This window comes from Eretmochelys imbricata, chromosome 1 (assembly GCF_965152235.1).
Source record: "Eretmochelys imbricata isolate rEreImb1 chromosome 1, rEreImb1.hap1, whole genome shotgun sequence".
In the NCBI taxonomy this organism is placed as follows: domain Eukaryota; kingdom Metazoa; phylum Chordata; order Testudines; family Cheloniidae; genus Eretmochelys; species Eretmochelys imbricata.
This window is the reverse complement of record NC_135572.1, coordinates 6,839,949-6,862,978: the sequence shown is the minus strand read 5'-3', so window position 1 is coordinate 6,862,978 and position 23,030 is coordinate 6,839,949. Positions and strand designations below refer to the sequence as shown.

Here is a 23,030-nt window from a genome sequence, read left to right as displayed (position 1 = left end):
TGACACAGCTGGGCCCAGGATTCCTGGCAGACTGAAGACCCAGTCTCATAGTCACTTAGGCCAAGGGCTAGGTTGTTCCCACCCCAGGGCACTCTCTTCACACTGGACGATTCCCTGACCCACTGATAACTACACTAAGTTCAACCCAAATATAATTTATTAAACAGCAACTGAAAAAAAATAATGAAAAAATGAGAAATGTTCAAGGAAACATGGAACCTCACTCTATGAGCATGTGAAACACCACAAAGAGCTGTCTCTGGGATGAGAAAAATGTTTCCAGTTTATTCCTCACACGTCCCAGGTCTCCTGCCCAGGTCCTGGCTATGCTGTGTTGATCCTGTGGGTCCAACACTTGCTCTGGCAATGGTCACACGCCCAAGGGCTGTAGGAGGCAGGACCCTTCTCCCTAACATAGAATCATAGAACATCAGGGTTGGAAGGGACCTCAGGAGGTCATCTAGTCCAACCCCCTGCTCAAAGCAGGACCAATCCCCAATTAAATCATCCCAGCCAGGGCTTTGTCAAGCCTGACCTTAAAAACTTCTAAGGAAGGAGATTCTACCACCTCCCTAGGTAACGCATTCCAGTGTTTCACCACGCTCCTAGTGAAAAAGTTTTTCCTAATATCCAACCTAAACCTCCCCCACTGAAACTTGAGACCATTACTCCTTGTCCTGTCCTCTTCTACCACTGAAAATAGTCTAGAACCATTCTCTTTGGAACCACCTCTCAGGTAGTTGAAAGCAGCTATCAAATCCCCCCTCATTCTTCTCTTCCGCAGACTAAACAATCCCAGTTCCCTCAGCCTCTCCTCATAACTCATGTGTTCCAGACCCCTAATCATTTTTGTTGCCCTTCGCTGGACTCTCTCCAATTTATCCACATCCTTCTTGTTGTGTGGGGCCCAAAACTCGACACAGTACTCCACATGAGGCCTCACCAATGTCGAATAGAGGGGAACGATCATGTCCCTCGATCTGCTCGCTATGCCCCTACTTATACATCCCAAAATGCCATTGGCCTTCTTGGCAACAAGGGCACACTGCTGACTCATATCCAACTTCTCGTCCACTGTCACCCCTAGGTCCTTTTTCGCAGAACTGCTGCCTAGCCATTCGGTCCCTACTCTGTAGCTGTGCATTGGGTTCTTCCGTCCTAAGTGCAGGACCCTGCACTTATCCTTATTGAACCTCATCAGATTTCTTTTGGCCCAATCCTCCAATTTGTCTAGGTCCCTATGTATCCTATCCCTGCCCTCCAGCGTATCTACCACTCCTCCCAGTTTAGTATCATCCGCAAATTTGCTGGGAGTGCAATCCACACCATCCTCGAGATCATTTATGACAGGTTTCAGAGTAACAGCCGTGTTAGTCTGTATTCGCAAAAAGAAAAGGAGAACTTGTGGCACCTTAGAGACTAACCAATTTATTTGAGCATGAGCTTTCGTGAGCTACAGCTCACTTCATCAGATGCATACCGTGGAAACTGCAGCAGACTTTATATATACACAGAGAATATGAAACAATACCTCCTCCCACCCCACTGTCCTGCTGGTAATAGCTTATCTAAAAGCCATTTCCAGCACAAATCCAGGTTTTCTCACCCTCCACCCCCCCACACAAATTCACTCTCCTGCTGGTGATAGCCCATCCAAAGTGACAACTCTTTACACAATGTGCATGATAATGAAGTTAGGCCATTTTCTGCACAAATCCAGGTTCTCTCACTCCCTCACCCCCCTCCAAAAACCCACCCCCATACACACACAAACTCACTCTCCTGCTGGTAATAGCTCATCCAAACTGACCACTCTCCAAGTTTAAATCCAAGTTAAACCAGAACATCGGGGGGGGGGGGGGGGTAGGAAAAAACAAGAGGAAATAGGCTACCTTGCATAATGACTTAGCCACTCCCAGTCTCTATTTAAGCCTAAATTAATAGTATCCAATTTGCAAATGAATTCCAATTCAGCAGTTTCTCACTGGAGTCTGGATTTGAAGTTTTTTTGTTTTAAGATAGCGACCTTCATGTCTGTGATTGCGTGACCAGAGAGATTGAAGTGTTCTCCGACTGGTTTATGAATGTTATAATTCTTGACATCTGATTTGTGTCCATTTATTCTTTTACGTAGAGACTGTCCAGTTTGACCAATGTACATGGCAGAGGGGCATTGCTGGCACATGATGGCATAAATCACATTGGTGGATGTGCAGGTGAACGAGCCTCTGATAGTGTGGCTGATGTTATTAGGCCCTGTGATGGTGTCCCCTGAATAGATATGTGGGCACAATTGGCAACGGGCTTTGTTGCAAGGATAAGTTCCTGGGTTAGTGGTTCTGTTGTGTGGTATGTGGTTGTTGGTGAGTATTTGCTTCAGGTTGCGGGGCTGTCTGTAGGCAAGGACTGGCCTGTCTCCCAAGATTTGTGAGAGTGTTGGGTCATCCTTTAGGATAGGTTGTAGATCCTTAATAATGCGTTGGAGGGGTTTTAGTTGGGGGCTGAAGGTGACGGCTAGTGGTGTTCTGTTATTTTCTTTGTTAGGCCTGTCCTGTAGTAGGTAACTTCTGGGAACTCTTCTGGCTCTATCAATCTGTTTCTTTACTTCCGCAGGTGGGTATTGTAGTTGTAAGAAAGCTTGACAGAGATCTTGTAGGTGTTTGTCTCTGTCTGAGGGGTTGGAGCAAATGCGGTTGTATCGCAGAGCTTGGCTGTAGACGATGGATCGTGTGGTGTGGTCAGGGTGAAAGCTGGAGGCATGCAGGTAGGAATAGCGGTCAGTAGGTTTCCGGTATAGGGTGGTGTTTATGTGACCATTGTTTATTAGCACTGTAGTGTCCAGGAAGTGTATCTCTTGTGTGGACTGGACCAGGCTGAGGTTGGTGGTGGGATGGAAATTGTTGAAATCATGGTGGAATTCCTCAAGGGCTTCTTTTCCATGGGTCCAGATGATGAAGATGTCATCAATATAGCGCAAGTAGAGTAGGGGCTTTAGGGGACGAGAGCTGAGGAAGCGTTGTTCTAAATCAGCCATAAAAATGTTGGCATACTGCGGGGCCATGCGGGTACCCATAGCAGTGCCGCTGATCTGAAAGTATACATTGTCCCCAAATGTGAAATAGTTATGGGTAAGGACAAAGTCACAAAGTTCAGCCACCAGGTTAGCCGTGACATTATCGGGGATAGTGTTCCTGATGGCTTGTAGTCCATCTTTGTGTGGAATGTTGGTGTAGAGGGCTGCTACATCCACAGTGGCCAGGATGGTGTTATCAGGAAGATCACCAATGGATTGAAGTTTCCTCAGGAAGTCATTGGTGTCTCGAAGGTAGCTGGGAGTGCTGGTAGCGTAGGGCCTGAGGAGGGAGTCTACATAGCCAGACAATCCTGCTGTCAGGGTGCCAATGCCTGAAATGATGGGGCACCCAGGAGTTCCAGGTTTATGGATCTTGGGTAGTAGATAGAATATCCCAGGTCGGGGTTCCAGGGGTGTGTCTGTGCGGATTTGATCTTGTGCTTTTTCAGGAAGTTTCTTGAGCAAATGCTGTAGTTGCTTTTGGTAACTCTCAGTGGGATCATAGGGTAATGGCTTGTAGAAACTCGTGTTGGAGAGCTGCCGAGCAGCCTCTTGTTCATATTCCGACCTATTCATGATGACAACAGCACCTCCTTTGTCAGCCTTTTTGATTATGATGTCAGAGTTGTTTCTGAGGCTGTGGATGGCATTGCCTTCCGCATGGCTGAGGTTATGGGGCAAGTGATGCTGCTTTTCCACAATTTCAGCCCGTGCACGTCGGCGGAAGCACTCTATGTAGAAGTCCAGTCTGCTGTTTCGACCTTCAGGAGGAGTCCACCTAGAATCCTTCTTTCTGTAGTGTTGGTAGGGAGACCTCTGTGGATTAGTATGTTGTTCAGAGGTATTTTGGAAATATTCCTTGAGTCGGAGACGTCGAAAATAGGATTCTAGGTCACCACAGAACTGTATCATGTTCGTGGGGGTGGAGGGGCAGAAGGAGAGGCCCCGGGATAGAACAGCTGCTTCTGCTGGGCTGAGAGTATAGTTGGATAGGTTAACAATATTGCTAGGTGGGTTGAGGGAACCATTGCTGTGGCCCCTTGTAGCATGTAGTAGTTTAGAAAGTTTAGTGTCCTTTTTCTTTTGTAGAGAAGCAAAGTGTGCGTTGTAAATGGCTTGTCTAGTTATAGTAAAATCCAGCCACGAGGAAGTTTGTGTGGAAGGTTGGTTTTTTATGAGAGTATCCATTTTTGAGAGCTCATTCTTAATCTTTCCCTGTTTGCTGTAGAGGATGTTGATCAGGTGATTCCGCAGTTTCTTTGAGAGCGTGTGGCACAAGCTGTCAGCATAGTCTGTGTGGTATGTAGATTGTAATGGATTTTTTACCTTCAGTCCTTTTGGTACGATGTCCATCTGTTTGCATTTGGAAAGGAAGATGATGTCTGTCTGTATCTGTGCAAGTTTTTTCATGCAGTTGATAGATTTCCACTCCATACAGCTAAATGCAGTGCCTTGCATAATGACAGGTTTCAGAGTAGCAGCCGTGTTAGTCTGTATTCGCAAAAAGAAAAGGAGTACTTGTGGCACCTTAGAGACTAACCAATTTATTTGAGCATGAGCTTTCGTGAGCTACAGCTCACTTCTACTACCCAAGATCCATAAACCTGGAACTCCTGGGCGCCCCATCATTTCAGGCATTGGCACCCTGACAGCAGGATTGTCTGGCTATGTAGACTCTCTCCTCAGGCCCTACGCTACCAGCACTCCCAGCTACCTTCGAGACACCACTGACTTCCTGAGGAAACTTCAATCCATCGGTGATCTTCCTGATAACACCATCCTGGCCACTATGGATGTAGAAGCCCTCTACACCAACATTCCACACAAAGATGGACTACAAGCCGTCAGGAACACTATCCCCGATAATGTCACGGCTAACCTGGTGGCTGAACTTTGTGACTTTGTCCTTACCCATAACTATTTCACATTTGGGGACAATGTATACCTTCAGATCAGCGGCACTGCTATGGGTACCCGCATGGCCCCACAGTATGCCAACATTTTTATGGCTGATTTAGAACAACGCTTCCTCAGCTCTCGTCCCCTAAAGCCCCTACTCTACTTGTGCTATATTGATGACATCTTCATCATCTGGACCCATGGAAAAGAAGCCTTTGAGGAATTCCACCATGATTTCAACAATTTCCATCCTACCACCAACCTCAGCCTGGTCCAGTCCACACAAGAGATACACTTCCTGGACACTACAGTGCTAATAAACAATGGTCACATAAACACCACCCTATACCGGAAACCTACTGACCGCTATTCCTACCTGCATGCCTCCAGCTTTCACCCTGACCACACCACACGATCCATCGTCTACAGCCAAGCTCTGCGATACAACCGCATTTGCTCCAACCCCTCAGACAGAGACAAACACCTACAAGATCTCTGTCAAGCTTTCTTACAACTACAATACCCACCTGCGGAAGTAAAGAAACAGATTGATAGAGCCAGAAGAGTTCCCAGAAGTTACCTACTACAGGACAGGCCTAACAAAGAAAATAACAGAACGCCACTAGCCGTCACCTTCAGCCCCCAACTAAAACCCCTCCAACGCATTATTAAGGATCTACAACCTATCCTAAAGGATGACCCAACACTCTCACAAATCTTGGGAGACAGGCCAGTCCTTGCCTACAGACAGCCCCGCAACCTGAAGCAAATACTCACCAACAACCACATACCACACAACAGAACCACTAACCCAGGAACTTATCCTTGCAACAAAGCCCGTTGCCAATTATGCCCACATATCTATTCAGGGGACACCATCACAGGGCCTAATAACATCAGCCACACTATCAGAGGCTCGTTCACCTGCACATCCACCAATGTGATTTATGCCATCATGTGCCAGCAATGCCCCTCTGCCATGTACATTGGTCAAACTGGACAGTCTCTACGTAAAAGAATAAATGGACACAAATCAGATGTCAAGAATTATAACATTCATAAACCAGTCGGAGAACACTTCAATCTCTCTGGTCACGCAATCACAGACATGAAGGTCGCTATCTTAAAACAAAAAAACTTCAAATCCAGACTCCAGCGAGAAACTGCTGAATTGGAATTCATTTGCAAATTGGATACTATTAATTTAGGCTTAAATAGAGACTGGGAGTGGCTAAGTCATTATGCAAGGTAGCCTATTTCCTCTTGTTTTTTCCTACCCCCCCCCCCCGATGTTCTGGTTTAACTTGGATTTAAACTTGGAGAGTGGTCAGTTTGGATGAGCTATTACCAGCAGGAGAGTGAGTTTGTGTGTGTATGGGGGTGGGTTTTTGGAGGGGGGTGAGGGAGTGAGAGAACCTGGATTTGTGCAGGAAATGGCCTAACTTCATTATCATGCACATTGTGTAAAGAGTTGTCACTTTGGATGGGCTATCACCAGCAGGAGAGTGAATTTGTGTGGGGGGGGTGGAGGGTGAGAAAACCTGGATTTGTGCTGGAAATGGCTTTTAGATAAGCTATTACCAGCAGGACAGTGGGGTGGGAGGAGGTATTGTTTCATATTCTCTGTGTATATATAAAGTCTGCTGCAGTTTCCACGGTATGCATCTGATGAAGTGAGCTGTAGCTCACGAAAGCTCATGCTCAAATAAATTGGTTAGTCTCTGAGGTGCCACAAGTACTCCTTTTCTTTTTGAGATCATTTATGAAGATATTGAACAAAACCGGCCCCAGGACCGACCCCTTGGGCACTCCACTTGACACCGGCTGCCAACTAGACATGGAGCCATTGATCACTACCCATTGAGCCCGACAATCTAGCCAACTTTCTACCCACCTTATAGTGCATTCATCCAGTCCATACTTCTTCAACTTGCTGACAAGAATACTGTGGGAGACCGTGTCAAAAGGTTTGCTAAAGTCAAGAAACAATACATCCACTGCTTTCCCTTCATCCACAGAACCAGTAATCTCATCATAGAAGGGGATTAGATTAGTCAGGCATGACCTTGCCTTGGTGAATCCATGCCGACTGTTCCTGATCACTTTCCTCTCATGTAAGTGCTTCAGGATTGATTCTTTGAGGACCTGCTCCATGATTTTTCCAGGAACTGAGGTGAGGCTGACTGGCCTGTAGTTCCCAGGATCCTCCTTCTTCCCTTTTTTAAAGATTGGCACTACATTAGCATTTTTCCAGTCATCTGGGACTTCCCCCGTTCGCCACGAGTTTTCAAAGATAACGGCCAATGGCTCTGCAATCACAGCCGCCAATTCCTTTAGCACTCTTGGATGCAACTCGTCCGGCCCCATGGACTTGTGCATGTCCATCTTTTCTAAATAGTCCCTAACCACCTCTTTCTCCGCAGAGGGCTGGCCATCTATTCCCCATGTTGTGATGCCCAGCGCAGCAGTCTGGGAGCTGACCTTCTTCGTGAAGACAGAGGCAAAAAAAGCATTGAGAACATTAGCTTTTTCCACCTCCTCTATCACTAGGTTGCCTCCCTCATTCAGTAAGGGGCCCACACTTTCCTTGGCTTTCTTCTTGTTGCCAACGCACCTGAAGAAACCCTTCTTGTTACTCTTGACATCTCTCGCTAGCTGCAGCTCCAGGTGTGATTTGGCCCTCCTGATTTCATTCCTACATGCCCGAGCAATATTTTTATACTCTTCCCTGGTCATATGTCCAACCTTCCACTTCTTCTAAGCTTCTTTTTTATGTTTAAGATCCGCTAGGATTTCACCTTTAAGCCAAGCTGGTCGCCTGCCATATTTACTATTCTTCCGACTCATCGGGATGGTTTGTCCCTGTAACCTCAACAGGGATTCCTTGAAATACAGCCAGCTCTCCTGGACTCCTTTCCCCTTCATGTTAGTCCCCCAGGGGATCCTACCCATCCATTCCCTGAGGGTGTTGAAGTCTGCTTTCCTGAAGTCCAGGGTCTGTATCCTTCTGCTTACCTTTCTTCCCTGCGTCAGGATCCTGAACTCAACCAACTCATGGTCACTGCCTCCCAGATTCCCATCCACTTTTACTTCCCCCACTAATTCTTCCCTGTTTGTGAGCAACAGGTCAAGAAAAGCGCTCCCCCTAGTTGGCTCCTCTAGCACTTGCACCAGGAAATTGTCCCCTACGCTTTCCAAAAACTTCCTGGATTGTCTATGCACCGCTGTATTGCTCTCCCAGCAGATATCAGTTAAATTAAAGTCACCCATGAGAACCAGGGCGTGCGACCTAGTAGCTTCCGCGAGCTGCCGGAAGAAAGCCTCATCTACCTCATCCCCCTGGTCCAGTGGTCTATAGCAGACTCCCACCACGACATCACTCTTGTTGCTCACACTTCTAAACTTAATCCAGAGACACTCAGGTTTTTCTGCAGTTTCGTACCGGAGCTCTGAGCAGTCATACTGCTCCCTTACATACAGTGCTACTCCCCTGCCTTTTCTGCCCTGCCTGTCCTTCCTGAACAGTTTATAACCATCCATGACAGTACTCCAGTCATGTGAGTTATCCCACTAAGTCTCTGTTATTCCAATCACGTCATAATTCCTTGACATCACCAGGACCTCCAGTTCTCCCTGCTTGTTTCCAAGGCTTTGTGCATTTGTATATAGGCACTTGAGATAACCTGCTGATCGCCCCTCATTCTCAGTATGAGGTAGGAGCCCTCCCCTCACAGACATTCCTGCCTGTGCTTCCTCCCGGTATCCCGCTTTCCCACTTACCTCAGGGCTTTGGTCTCCTTCCCCCGGTGAACCTAGTTTAAAGCCCTCCTCACTAGGTTAGCCAGCCTGCTCGCAAAGATGCTCTTCCCTCTCTTCGTAAGATGGAGCCCGTCTCTGCCCAGCACTACTCCTTTATGGAACACCTTCCCATGGTCAAAGAATCCAAAGCCTTCTCTCCGACACCACCTGCGTAGCCATTTGTTGACTTCCACGATTCGACGGTCCCTACCCAGGCCTTTTCCTTCCACGGGGAGGATGGACGAGAACACCACTTGCGCCTCAAACTCCTTTATCCTTCTTCCCAGAGCCACGTAGTCCGCAGCGATCCGCTCAAGGTCATTCTTGGCAGTATCATGGGTGCCCACGTGGAGAAGCAGGAAGGGGTAGCAATCCGAGGGCTTGATTAGTCTCGGCAGTCTCTCCATCACATCGCGAATCTTAGCCCCTGGCAAGCAGCAGACTTCTTGGTTTTCCCGGTCAGGGCGGCAGATAGATGACTCAGTCCCCCGGAGGAGAGAGTCCCCGACCACCACCACCCGCCTCCTTCTCTTGGGAGTGGTGGTCTTAGAACCCCCAATCTCAGGACAGCGCATTTCATGCCTTCTAACCAGCGGAGTCTCCTTCTGCTTTCTCCTCCCAGACATATCATCTGGTCCACTCTCCTCAATGGTACCTGTGGAGAGAACATGAAAGCGGTTAGTTACCTGTGTCTGCGTTGCTGGAACCCGGACATTCCCCCTTCTTCTTCTGGAGGTCACATGTTGCCAAGCTTCCTCACTGGCCTTTTGGCTCCGCTGTGCAACCTGCTCTAAAACTTTAGAGCTTTGTGCCCGTAGAAGCATATCCTGACTTTTGTCCAGAAAATCCTCAGTTTCTCGTATGCAACGCAGGGTCGTTATCTGTTGCTCCAGACCTTCAATCTTCTCTTCCAATATGGATACTAGCTTTCAGTTTGTACAGACAAGGTCGCTTCTGTCCTGCGGAAGAAAGACAAACATGGCACATCCAGTGGAGGTCACAACAGCAGAACCCCCCCCCCCTTCCATATCACCTTCCTACTATGAGCTTCCTCAGAGAAGCTGGCAAGATGTAAGCCTCACTGGGCTCACTCCAGGCGAACTCCCAGGCAAACTCCTGCTGTGTGCTGTTCTGCTGTTCCCTGCTGCTCAGCTGGTTCGCGAAGCTCTGGCTATTTTTTAAACAGCCAGGCTTCCCTGAAACAAACAAACAGACAGCCCCAATGCCCGCCCCCTGCAGGCTACCAGCCAATCAGGCACTCGCTCAGGCTCTCACACTGCCCTCCCAGCAAACACACACTCGGATACTCACTCAGCAAACACACACTCAGATACTCACCAATCCCAGGCAAACATCAGTCCTTCCATCAGATTCACATACCCACTTCTGAATCCATCCTTCGAGGCCCACTTGTCTGGTGACGTCTCCTTGTGCTGGGCCCTCTGCCCAAAGCCCCACCTTGTTATTCCCAGCTGTTCATTCTGCTCGGCTGCCGGGTTACTTTTGACATGGCCGGCATCCACTATCCTGGCTCTGGCTCCGCAGCTCCTCCCTGTAGCTCAGCCCTGGCTCCCCATAGGCGCAGCTGGTCTGTGTTGACCCAGCTTCCGGTTCTGGTCTGCTCCAGCTGCAGCCCCCCAGCTCTGCCTCAGCACCACTGCTCTGCCTCCATCCCAGTTCTGACTCCTCTGGCTCAGTGTTTCTTGTTGCTGCTGCCCTGCCTCCAGCTCAGCTTTCCCAGATTTCTACTGCATTAATAGGCCAAAGTGACTTAAAAACTAACCTAAAAGTAAACTGTTACAAATTATACCTGAGACGACATGCACACAACTGCTGCGAATTACACCTGGTAGGACACACACAGTTTGAATCTAGGCTGAGGCACATAAACAAAGTCCAAAACTGCAGAGTTCCCAAAAGAACACTAAGTTTATTACGCTCGAGCGTGGTTCTCCCCTGCTAGCCAGGAGGGGACCCCGAATACAGATTATACAAAGGTTATATACTTTTTAGCAAAGCATGTTGCCCTTGTGCATCGGAAACCTTAGCCAACAAACAAACCCTTTTCTTATCTACCACCTATTTTTGCTTGGTGCATTTTTTGTGCTAAACCAGTATGTTAATTACACAGCATGGTCCTAAAGCCATGCATCAGTAACTTTTATTATTAGGATGGGAGGTCTCACATCAAAGGCCAGGAGATAGGGAGTTAGGGACTGACAAAAAAACAGATACTGGGAGTCAAGGCAGGCTGGAGACAAGGGGGACGATTTTCACAGGGATGCAGTATCTAAGGAACATGCCTCCTGGTGCATGATGTGCTTGCTTTTAGGCATTGGTGGGCCCCAAACCAAAATGGAGTCACATGTGCTAACTTTTCCTTAACAAAACCCATCTCTTTCTTGAAACAAAGGTTTTTTTTTTAATTAACACATTGGCCTGTACATCAAGAAAGATGGATTACAAGCCGTCAGGAACAGTATTCCCGATAATGTCACGGCAAACCTGGTGGCTGAACTTTGTGACTTTGTCCTCACCCATAACTATTTCACATTTGGGGATAATGTATACCTTCAAATCAGCGGCACTGCTATGGGTACCCGCATGGCCCCACAATATGACGACATTTTTATGGCTGACTCAGCTCTCATCCGCTAAGGCCCCTACTCTACTTGCGCTACATTGATGACATCTTCATCATCTGGACCCATGGAAAAGAAGTCCTTGAGGAATTCCACCATAATTTCAACAATTTCCATCCCACCATCAACCTCAGCTTGGTCCAGTCCACACAAGAGATCGACTTCCTGGACACTATTGTGCTAATAAGCAATGGTCACATAAACACCACTCTATACCGGAAATCTACGAACCGCTATACTTACCTACATACCTCCAGCTTTCATCCGGACCACACCACACAATCCATTGTCTACAGCCAAGCTCTACGATACAACCGCATTTTCTCCAATCCCTCAGACAGAGACAAACAACTACAAGATCTCTATCAAGCATTCTTACAACTACAATACCCACCTGCTGAAGTGCAAAAACAGATTGACAGAGCCAGAAGAATACCCAGAAGTTACCTACTACACAACAGGCCCAACAAAGAAAATAACAGAATGCCACTAGCCATCACCTTCAGCCCCCAACTAAAACCTCTCCAACGTATCATCAAGGATCTACAACCTATCCTGAAGGACGACCCATCACTCTCACAAATATTGGGAGACAGGCCAGTCCTTGCCTACAGACAGCCCCCCAACCTGAAGCAAATACTCACCAGCAACCACACACCACATAACAGAACCACTAACCCAGGATCCTATCCTTGCAACAAAGCCCACTGCCAACTGTGCCCATATATCTATTCAGGGGACATCATCATAGGGCCTAATCACATCAGCCACACTATCTGAGGCTCATTAACCTGCACATCCGCCAATCTGATATATGCCATCATGTGCCAGCAATGCCCATCTGTCATGTACATTGGCCAAACTGGACAGTATCTACGTCAAAGAATAAATGGACACAAATCAGATGTCAAGAATTATAATATTCATAAACCAGTCGGAGAACACTTCAATCTCTTTGGTCACTTGATTACAGACCTAAAAGTGGCAATCCTTCAAAAAAAACTTCAAAAACAGACTCCAGTGAGAGACTGCTGAATTGGAATTAATTTGCAAACTGGATACAATTAACTTAGGCTTGAATAAAGACTGGGAGTAGATGGGTCATTACACAAAGTAAAACTATTTCCCCATGTTTATTCCCCCCCCCACCAGACACCACTCCCCCCCCCCCCGCCCGGCTGTTCCTCAGATGTTCTTGTCAACTGCTGGAAATGACCCACCTTGATTATCACTACAAAACATTTCCCCCCACCCCCAGCTCTCCTGCTGGTAATAGCTCTTCTTACCTGATCACTCTCCTTACCGTGTGTATGGTAACACCCATTGTTTCATGTTCTCTGTGTACATAAATCTCCCCACTGCATTTTCCACTGAATGCATCCGATGAAGTGAGCTGTAGCTCATGAAAGCTTATGCTCAAATAAATTTGTTAGGCTCTAAGGTGCCACAAGTCCTCCTTTTCTTTATACATTTATTTGGGCATAAGCTTTTGTGGGCTAAAACACACTTCATCAGATGCATGGAGTGGAAAATACAAAGATATATATATACAGAGAACATGAAAACATGGGGTTTGCCATACCAACTCTAATGAGACAAATCAATTAAGTTTGGCTATTATCAGCAGGAAAAAAAAACCTTTTGTAATGATAATGAAGATGGCCCATTTCAACCAGATGACAAGAAGGTGTGAGTAACAGTAGGGGGAAAAATTAGCATGGGGAACATGTAATGACCCGTTCTGAATAAGAATATTTTCTAAAAGTTCCAATAGTATCTTCTTGTGCAATTTCATTCAACTGCCATGTTGCTAATAGGTAGCAACAAAAATGAAAGAGCAAACAAGGCAAGTTCACTGAAGTCTTTGTCCTCAGCCGAATCCATGAGTTTGAGAACTTCAACCCCAAACTGCTCAACTTGGTTTTCCTGAGCTAATCATAGGCAAAAATCTCCATTGCTGCTTCAACTGTCCAAGGTCTCCACAAACCCATCGCAAAAAATGAGATGTCAGCCAATCTAGGTTGTGCCAAGCTGAGCGTAGTAGAAGGATTTAGTACTGCAAGGGATTCAATCACTTCCACATTTGGTGGCAATCTCTGTTTCATCTGTTTCAAAAACTCCAACATGAAATCTCGACACTTGTTTTGACATCTTCAACAATGTGAACAGTTAGTGTCTGTTCTGAAAGTTCCAGCTGGAAAGCGACTGTGCAATGTGGTGAGTAATTTGACTCAACGGTTCTGGTCATCGTTTAATAAAGCGGTCCCATTCTCAAATAAATGGTTTCACAACTCTCGCCAACAAGCTCTAGGAGAATGTTCTCAGTTACTGCAGCAACTTTCCTGTATTATCATTTTCCCACTGAAACATTTGGTTTATTCTCCAGGCTTCCTGAATTACTGGACATAGCAAAATCAGATAAATTTTACTCACTTGATCACTGCACATATGAAAAAGAAAAAAAGAAAAAAAGTTTAGCATTGTAGTTTCTTTCTTTGTTTTTGGCTATCTGACAGCATAGCTTTAGTGCGTCAAACTGATTAAGAACCCTGTTCACAAAGAGCTAATGCAAAGCCCCTTGCTTCAAAAAGTTACAGTATCTTCTTGTTGCCGGCACCCAGTGCCCAGAGGCAAAACAACAGCAGGGGTTTGTTACCTGGTGTGTTTCACTCAATAATCACAATGGGGTGCAGAAGCAGAAAAGTTTATTTGCAGCTGCAAACAAGGTACAGGGAGAATAGAATCTCAAATCGTGCACACCAGAGCAGGTCATTACACACACTTTTATATTCCTTAATGCTACTGCTCTACACATCAGCCAATTAAAACTTTGCACAAATACTCTGCCTTCCTTATATGGGTTACAACAATATTTATTTCCTGCAACCTCTAACAAGCATTACTAGCAACTTAAACAACCAACACATTTTGTCTGGCCTTGTAACTGTCTCTCCTATTATCTTTAACTTGGCATCAGCAAACCTTACACTATAAGGCATTATCTACAACTGCAACATTGTTTTAAGACAAAAAGAGCTTACTCAAACCAGCCAGGCCTGAATTCTATTAATGGGGGTTGAGAAGAAGCCCTTAGGCCTTCGGCAGGGAGACCTCCTCGACTCTTATGGCCTTCCATCCCCTCAACTTAACTAGTGGCCATGCCCTGGGGTCTCCAACATTCTGGTAGTCTGGAAGTCATGGAAAAGCTGAGTGACATGGGGGTGGGGACTGATGGGTGATGCTGAAAGAGATCAGGTGATGGTCAGAAAGAGGGAACTACGCAACGGAGAGAGCAGTGCTTGGTGATGCGATGATAAGATATTAGGTGTGAGGAACTTTTCAGACTCTGAACTTGTACAATGTTGAGCTCAGCCAAACTTGGACAGAGCACCCTTGATTAATGAGGCAAAATCCTTTCCCACTCTTGTCACAAAGGATAAAAGTCACTGGCCCCAAGAGATCACCTTCTGCAGGTGTATTTGACCAATTTGTCATAAAGCTCTTTGGTTTTCACCCCATAAATGATCGGGTTGAGTATGGGGGGCAGGAGGACATAGAGGTTGGCCAAGATGATGTGAACATGGAGAGTAATGTGCTGACCAAACCGGTGTGTCAGAGTGGAGAAAAAGAAGAGAGTAAAAGACGTAATTGCCACACAGAAGTGGGCTGTGCAGGTGTTCAGGGCTTTCTTGTAGGCTTTCTTGGAGGAGATTCTGAGGATGGCTCTGATGATCAGACTGTAGGACAGGGCAACCAGTGTCAGATCTAATCCAGTGACTACAAATGCCATCACCAAGCTGTACGTCCTGTTCACTGTGGTGTCCCCACATGACATCTTCACCACAGCTATGTGCTCGCAGTACGTGTGGGGGATAATGTGGTTAGCACAGAATGGCTGCCTACTGAGAAGCAGGGGCAGAGGCAGAATTAAGAGAACAGCTCTTATCAAACCCACAAGCCCTAGCTTAGCTATTCTTGCATTGGTGAGGATGGTGGCATATCTCAGAGGTTTACATATGGCGACATAGCGATCAAAGGCCATTGTCACAAGGACAGCTGACTCCATATTAGAAACTGAGTGAAGGAAGAACATCTGGGTGAAGCAGCCACCCACAGTAATGCCTTTCAAATTGAACCAAAATATACACAGTGCCATCGGCATGACGGAGGTAGACACAGCAATATCTGTGAGTGCCAGCATGCAAAGTAGCAGGTACATCGGCTTGTGCAGGGTTTGCTCTTTGCTTACAACAAACAGAACCATGGAATTTCCCAACAGGCTGATTATGTAGAGCATAGAGAAAGGAATGGAAATCCAAATGTGAGCAACTTCTAGGCCAGGAATGCCCATTAGGATGAATGTTGAAGATTCAGGCAGGGTGAGGTTGAACTCTGCCATGAGGTGGTTGATGCGTTGATCAGTCTCAGAAATGCTCAAGCTTCCTGTGAAGGGAGAGAAGCACAGTGAGGGGGGTTACACACTTTATAGCAAATAGTATGGTAAATATATTATAGCTATTAACAATGTAGAAAGGGGGTGAGCAGTGAGGTGGCAACATTTGCAGATGGCACCACATTATTTAGGTCATAGTCAAGCCCAGAGCAGTTCTCACTGGCAGCTAATCAAGCCAGGTGAAAGGCACATGACCTTCAATGTCAAGAACTGCAACATTTATGCCCATTGGAGGGTACGGCTGGAACTCCTCAAACACCTAACAAGGTTGTAATTTAACTGTATGAATTCAGGGAAGGGATCTGGGCATCATGGTACACAGCTCGGTGAAACTCTGCTCTCAGTGCAAGCAGGGACAGAAACTAAGCAAAACATTGGAACCCAGAAGGAGTGGGATGGGGAATCATACAGAAAATACAATGTATTGAGATCAGTGAGACAATGTTTCACTCTCCTCTGAACTCCTCTGTGTAGTACTGGTCACCCTTCTCACACAGGATATTGCAGAACTAGAGGGGCTCAGGGAAAGATCAAGGAGAGAGGCTGAAAAGACTGGGATCATTACTTTACTAAGGAGATAAATAAGAGGAGATATGAGAAAAGTCTGTAAATTACTGACTGGTAGGAGAGAGGGAGTATACATGCTCAATCTACTCTCTAACGTAAGGTCAAGATGACGTTCAATAAAACTGAAACATGGCAAATTCAAAACAGATAAAAAAAGAATGCTTTCTTCACTTGATGCCTAATTAAACTGAGGAACTCATTGTCACAAGAAGTATTTGAAGCCATGAACTAAGCAGGAATCTGGCAGGGTTTGAACATTTACTTGGATAGTGACACTATCCAAGTACAATAGTTACAGCATAATATATATTTTGGAAAGTCTATATGCCCATGTGTTGAAGGGCACAAGCCAATTTCTAGCTGTTAGGCAATAGTATGGCACTCTCATGATGGTCAGGTCCTCCCCCTGAATCAACCCACTGCTGGGTGTCTTACACCTTGTACTGCAGCACCTGGGGCTGTCACTATCTGAGAGAGGATGCTGGACTCCTGTCTCCAGTTCTGGTGCCCATGGTTAAAGATGGATGTTGATACACTGAAGAGCTTCAGAGAAGAATCACAAAATTTAATAAAAGAGCAGAAAAACTGCCCTACAGTGATAGACGCAAAGATCTCAATCTGTGCAGTTTAACAAAGATGGTTAAGGGGTGACCTGATAATGGTCTGTAAGTACCTACACAAGGAACCAATATTTAATAATAGGTTTTTTAGGCTAGCATACAGAGGTGTAACAGGATCCAACAGCTGGAAGTTGAAGTTACTGAAATTCTGTCTGGAAATAAGTCATACATTTTTAAATGGTAAGAATAATTATGCATTGGAACAATTTACCAAGGGTTCTGGCAGATTTTTGTCACTGAGAATTTTTAAATCAAGGTTGGAAGTTTGTCTAAAAGATCTGCTCTAGGAATTATTTTGGGGAAATTCTGAGGCCTGTGTTATACATCCCTGTGTTATACAGACTAGATGATCCTTCTGGCCTTGGAATCTACCGGTCCTTTCAGGAGTCAGATATAGGCATTTTCCCTGCAAGTTCGTGCCTCAGCTTACTGAAGGCATTTTTTTCTATTCATGAAGGTGTTGAATTTAGCCATATGTGGAGAAATTCTCATTTGACTGTGACACCTTGGAAGTGTTACACTAAATGTGTAGTTCACAAGTCTGATGGGTCCCATGAGGCACTGCATGGATGGACGTTTTAGATGAAAAAAATAATGACTTGACCCATAAAATCTCTGCACTGGGGAATGAATGTACAACTGTCACCATTAACTAACAGAGCTGGCTAACTAATGGTCCCAGAACATCCTGAGTTTAACATCCATGTCCCAGTGGTCCACTGTTTCAGGTATGTCCCAGAGTTCTCCGCTCTCATTATGCAGTGTGCATACTTCACAGCTTACGAGTTGTTCCTTGTAGCAGTAGTTGAAGTATCACACGGTGTGTATTGGCGTAACAAGAGAAGTCGCACAGGTGCCTGCTTGGGAAATTCCCACTCCTGTGTGAAATTTCTCACCGTTGAGACACAGTCACTGATGACTCCCCAGCCAAGGGAGCAGGTGTGATGTGAGGCAATTCACCCTCTGCAGAAGATGAGTTGTGGGGAGTGTGAGGCAGCTCAGAGTTATTGGGAGCCAGGGATGACAGGGTAGCACGGAAAAGATACTGGTGACCAGAATGTTTTGGGGATCAGGGAAGCTTGGGATGGGAAAGTAGAGTACAGAGAGGGCCTCAGAGTATGATGGGAGATTGAAGCAGTTGAGGAGCAACTGGAACTGGGTGCCACTGATCCCTTTGACTCACCAGCCTTGGATCCCTGTCTCAGTGTGCTGTTGTGACCCACTGCAGACTCAGTCCAGGTCCTACACCTTTACCAGCATTCACACAGGAAAGGACAAACCCAGGCTCCCTGACCAGCCACTGCATGAACCAGCAATGTAGAGACTAGAGCCAAAATGACCACCAACTCCCTAGCCTAGGATCCCAGAGCTGTACCATCCTACCCTGGTCCAAATGCTGACCAGTATGAATTACTTACCCTGTTTGCCCCTCCTTGAATGTGGGGAAGACAATGCACACTTGTGGTAACCAAGCTAAGATTCCCCTCTCCCCACCCCCCCGGACACTTCACTTCAAGGCATACTGGGTATAGATTAAAACATAAAAACAAGTTTATTAACTACAACAGATAGATTTAAAGTGATTTTAAGGGATAGCAACCAGATCAAAGCAGATTACTTAGAAAATAAACAAATGGCCGAATGGCTAGAAGCAGTTCTGCAGAAAAGGACCTAAGGGTTACAGTGGACAAGAAGCTGGATATGAGTCAACAGTGTGCCCTTGTTGCCAAGAAGGCTAACGGGATTTTGGGATGTATAAGTAGGATCATTGCCAGCAGATAGAGGGACGTGATCATTCCCCTCTATTCGACATTGATGAGGCCTCATCTGGAGTACTGTGTCCAGTTTTGGGCTGCATACTACAAGAAAGATGTGGAAAAACTGGAAAACATCCAGCAGAGGGGAACAAAAATTATTAGGAGGTTGGAGCACATGACTTATAAGGAGAGGCTGAGGAAACTGGGATTGTTTGGTCTGCAGAAGAGAAGAATGGGGGGGGATTTGATAGCTGCTTTCAGCTACCTGAAAGGGGGTTCCAAAGAGGATGGATCTAGACTGTTCTCAGTGGCACCAGATGACAGAATGAGGAGTAATGGTCTCAAATTGCAGTGGGGGAGGTTTACGTTAGATATTAGGAAAAACTTTTTTACTAGGAGGTTGGTGAAGCACTGGAATGGGATATCCAGGGAGGTGGTGAAATCTCCTTCCTTAGAGGTTGTTAAGGTCAGGCTTGAAAAACCCCAGGCTAGGATGATTTAGTTGGGGATTGGTCCTGCTTTAAACATGGGGTTGGACTAGATGACCTCCTGACGTCCCTTCCAACCTGGATATGCTATGATTCTATGATTCTAAGCTTAGCATACTGTTTAGATTGACTATGATTTAGCCGTTTCTTACCCTGATTGATGAAACAAGCAGTCTGGAACAAACTCAAGGCACAAGCTGTATTTGCTTTCCAGCTTGGGTTTCTCAGGTTTTCATACACAGGCTAGAAATCTTTTTAGTCTGGGTCCAGCACTTCTTCCAGTTCACTCTTTTTTCCTCAGTTGTTCCCAAGAGTCTTCTTCTGTGGGGAATGAAGAACCACTGACAATGTCATTCCCTGCCTTATATAGCTTTAGTGTATGGAGAGAACGCTTTGTTTCAAAACTTGATTTTCAGACCAGTTTGTGGGAAAAGTACAGACTCCCCAAGATTGTGTCCAGAATGATGTGGCCTGTTCACATGCCATTGTAGAGTCATAGCATCCATGACTTTTAGGTAAGGCTACTAGTTTGTCACAGAGGTCACAGTAGTCACAGATTCCATGATTTTCGGTACCTCCGTGACTTCTGCAGGGGCGACTGACCAAGGGCCACCCGAGAAGCACGGGTGGACCTTGTGCCAACGGCACCACCCCCAGACCTGCAACAGTGCCAGTCCTGGGCCGCTGGCTGCCAGCAGAAGTGATAGTCCCAGACTCCCCCACGCTAGCAGCAGCGTGGCTGTCAGAGGCTGGATGAGCCACCCCTACCAGGTTGCAGCACGTCAGTCACAGACAACTCTCGCTTGCAACAGTGCAGTGGTCCCGGATTGGTGCTGTTGCCCCGCCACCAGCAGCATTGTGGCACTTCTGGGATGACCCCCACTAGCATTGGCTGCTGTGGTCCTTTGCCATCCCCCCCGAGCACCAGTGGGCACCCTGGAAGCCCCCTCTCAACACCAGAGGATACCTCCGAGGCCCCACCCAGAACAAGCGGTTACCCTGGACTGCACCCAGCACCAGTGGGTGCCCCAGAGCCTCCCTTCAGAGCAGCAGTTGTGCCCCAGACTCCTCCAGAACACCAAAAACTTAGTCAGGGGTATGTTGTACAATGCATGGACTGGTCACAGGGCTGTGAATATTCATTTATTGCCTGTGACCTGTCCATGGCTCTATTCAAAAAAATGCCCATGACTAAATCTTATCCTTACTTATAGGCTGCCTGGAGAAATACTCAGAAATGCTCAACAGGTGGGAGACCAAGGTTTTCTTAAATCCTATTGTTTTCCCTTATGTCTCATTTCCCTAATTAGGCCCTCCCCAACCAGCTACCTAGACTAAAAGTGGAACACCCACAGACCCCAAGATCACATCATAATATCACTATGAAGAATATGGGGTGCCGTGCCACACAAAGATCAATGGTTCTTTCCACTGGCGAAATGCCTGAAGTTACAGAACAACAGTTGGATTGAAAACTGCGTAAAGGTTGTGACACCCAGGCTGCAGTTCTGTGGCTTGCCAGAGCAGGTCCCCACCCTGCACAACTTCCATCCCTGCCACACACAGCGATACCCCTCACTCAGGTGCCAGACCCCACAGCAACAGCTCACAGAAATCCCTCCTCAGACCAGGTTAAACTCTGTGTCTGCCTGCACCGGGGAAAAGAGGAGATCAGCCTGAACTGCCTTTCTGGGGGTGAAGGGAACCCCAGCAGCAGCTCAGCCTGTCCTGGAAGGAGAGAGAGACAGACCCGGCAGGAGGGAGAGAGGATGTGGAGATTAAAAGTCTCCAGCATCAGTAACTCTTCCTCAAAATGACAGAAAGCTTTAACGTATTGCAGCCGGTTAGAAACCCAGACACCCCTTCCTGAGGCTGCTTTTCCATGTTGGCAATTGCTGATGTTGCCAGGAGTCTGTAGTAGGGCTGCTCATGGGAGGAGGGATGGCGGATGGTGTCAGAGACAATCTGCTACAGTCTGAGACATTCCATTCCAGTCTGAGACACCTCCCTCAACCCCCAGGAGGCCTCATTATGCCTCTTTGATCTGAGCATTAAGCAGGATGTCCACTCCATATTTCGTTCAGTTTCAGCACTCTATGCCACTGTGATCTGGATCCAAGATGCCCCCTGCCCCCCCCCCCATACACACACTGTGTATTCCTGGACCTCCCCCACTCAGATTTCCAACCCCGCATGGTTTCCTCTATGCCAGAAATATGCTTTCATTTTTATTGCCTTTTAGTGCTTCTCATCTACTCCAGAACCCAACTTGTCGGGGGACAGAGGGAACAGACACCTCTCCCACCTAGAAAAAAATATTATCCTAACAGTTCTGAATCACTAAGCCTGTGAGATTGAGATTTCACCAACTCCCCTGTCAGTTCATTTTGATTCAAATAAGCTCACCCATCCTTAGAGGTCACAGGACAACTCCAGTTGAAGGCACTGGAGGCTCATGGCCAGTGTAAATCAGGCTATTTATTTCTGACCCTACATGTGGATTTAGGGTGAACTCCTGGCTGTTTTCAGAGCTTTGCCATTGATCTCAATGGGACCAGATTCACCCTAAGTTTTTAACTTTCAGCTACAAGCTGCAATAATCACGGGTTCAGGTCCTGCTACAGAGAGCATGTTTCTGTTAGTGTGCTGAAAGAATCTGAAGTAAACCATAAGTTTATGTGGTGTTCGGAGGGTATGAAAGATGGGGGTTCCAAAACACGTGGGTTCTGATTTTGCTCTTAGGAGCCAGTTTCAATTCGGAGTGACGCAAATCGGAATCAGAGTAACAGCCGTGTTAGTCTGTATTCGCAAAAAGAAAAGGAGTACTTGTGGCACCTTAGAGACTAACCAATTTATTTGAGCATGAGCTTTCGTGAGCTACAGCTCACTTCATCAGATGCATACCATGGAAACTGCAGAAGACATTATATACACAGAGACCATGAAACAATACCTCCTCCCACCCTACTATCCTGCTGGTAATAGCGTATCTAAAGTGATCATCAAGTTGGGCCATTTCCAGCACAAATCCAGGTTTTCTCACACTCCGCCCCCCCCCCCAACACACAAACTCACTCTCCTGCTGGTAATAGCCCACCCAAAGTGACCACTCTCTTCACAATGTGTATGATAATCAAGGTGTGCCATTTCCTGCACAAATCCAGGTTCTCTCACCTTTTCTTTTTGCAAATCGGAATGTGCGAGTAGAATCTGGTCAGAGTACAACCCATTCTTGTTGTGAACCCTTTGGTAACACAGATACCCACTGCAGAGACTTTGGCTGCACATCCTAATATGGCAGTGAATTTGCTGAATTGGAAAAATTGAGGGACCCAGAGGAAAAATCACACTGCATAAGAAAGGGAATTATTGAGGCAGTTAGAATGGCACAATAAGAGACAAGGAATTGATCTTAAAAACAAATATTTGACTAAACTATTTCCAGTATATTTGTAGTTTCAATTTTACCAGAAAAATGCCTTGGTATTTCTGACAATACTAAACAGTTCAAGTGCTTGACTTTTACCCTGGAATCCTTCTTGAGCCCTTGCCACTAACTTCAGCGCACAAACAGGCAACTCACCAAAATCCACCTCATCAGAGAGAAGAAATCTCTTTACGGTGACAGGAAGGCAGAGCCCTAAGAATCAAAGTATGAATCTCACATGTCTGACACTCACCATGCTGTGAAGTGGCATTTATGAATCCCCTGTACACTCCCTGCAGTCTCTCA

At 46.4% G+C, this 23,030-nt stretch overlaps 1 protein-coding gene across 1 annotated transcript; it reads right to left on the bottom strand.

Annotated features, from left to right (window-relative positions):
* Positions 1-14,872: 14,872 nt before the first annotated feature.
* LOC144279028 (olfactory receptor 52P1-like) lies at positions 14,873-16,361 on the bottom strand. Its single transcript, XM_077840461.1, has 2 exons — positions 16,316-16,361; positions 14,873-15,855 (listed from the first exon to the last, which is right to left on the bottom strand). The coding sequence occupies exon 2, from the start codon at positions 15,809-15,811 to the stop codon at positions 14,873-14,875; it is 939 nt and encodes a 312-aa protein (XP_077696587.1). The 5' UTR covers positions 15,812-15,855; positions 16,316-16,361.
* Between the last annotated feature and the right edge of the window lie 6,669 nt (positions 16,362-23,030).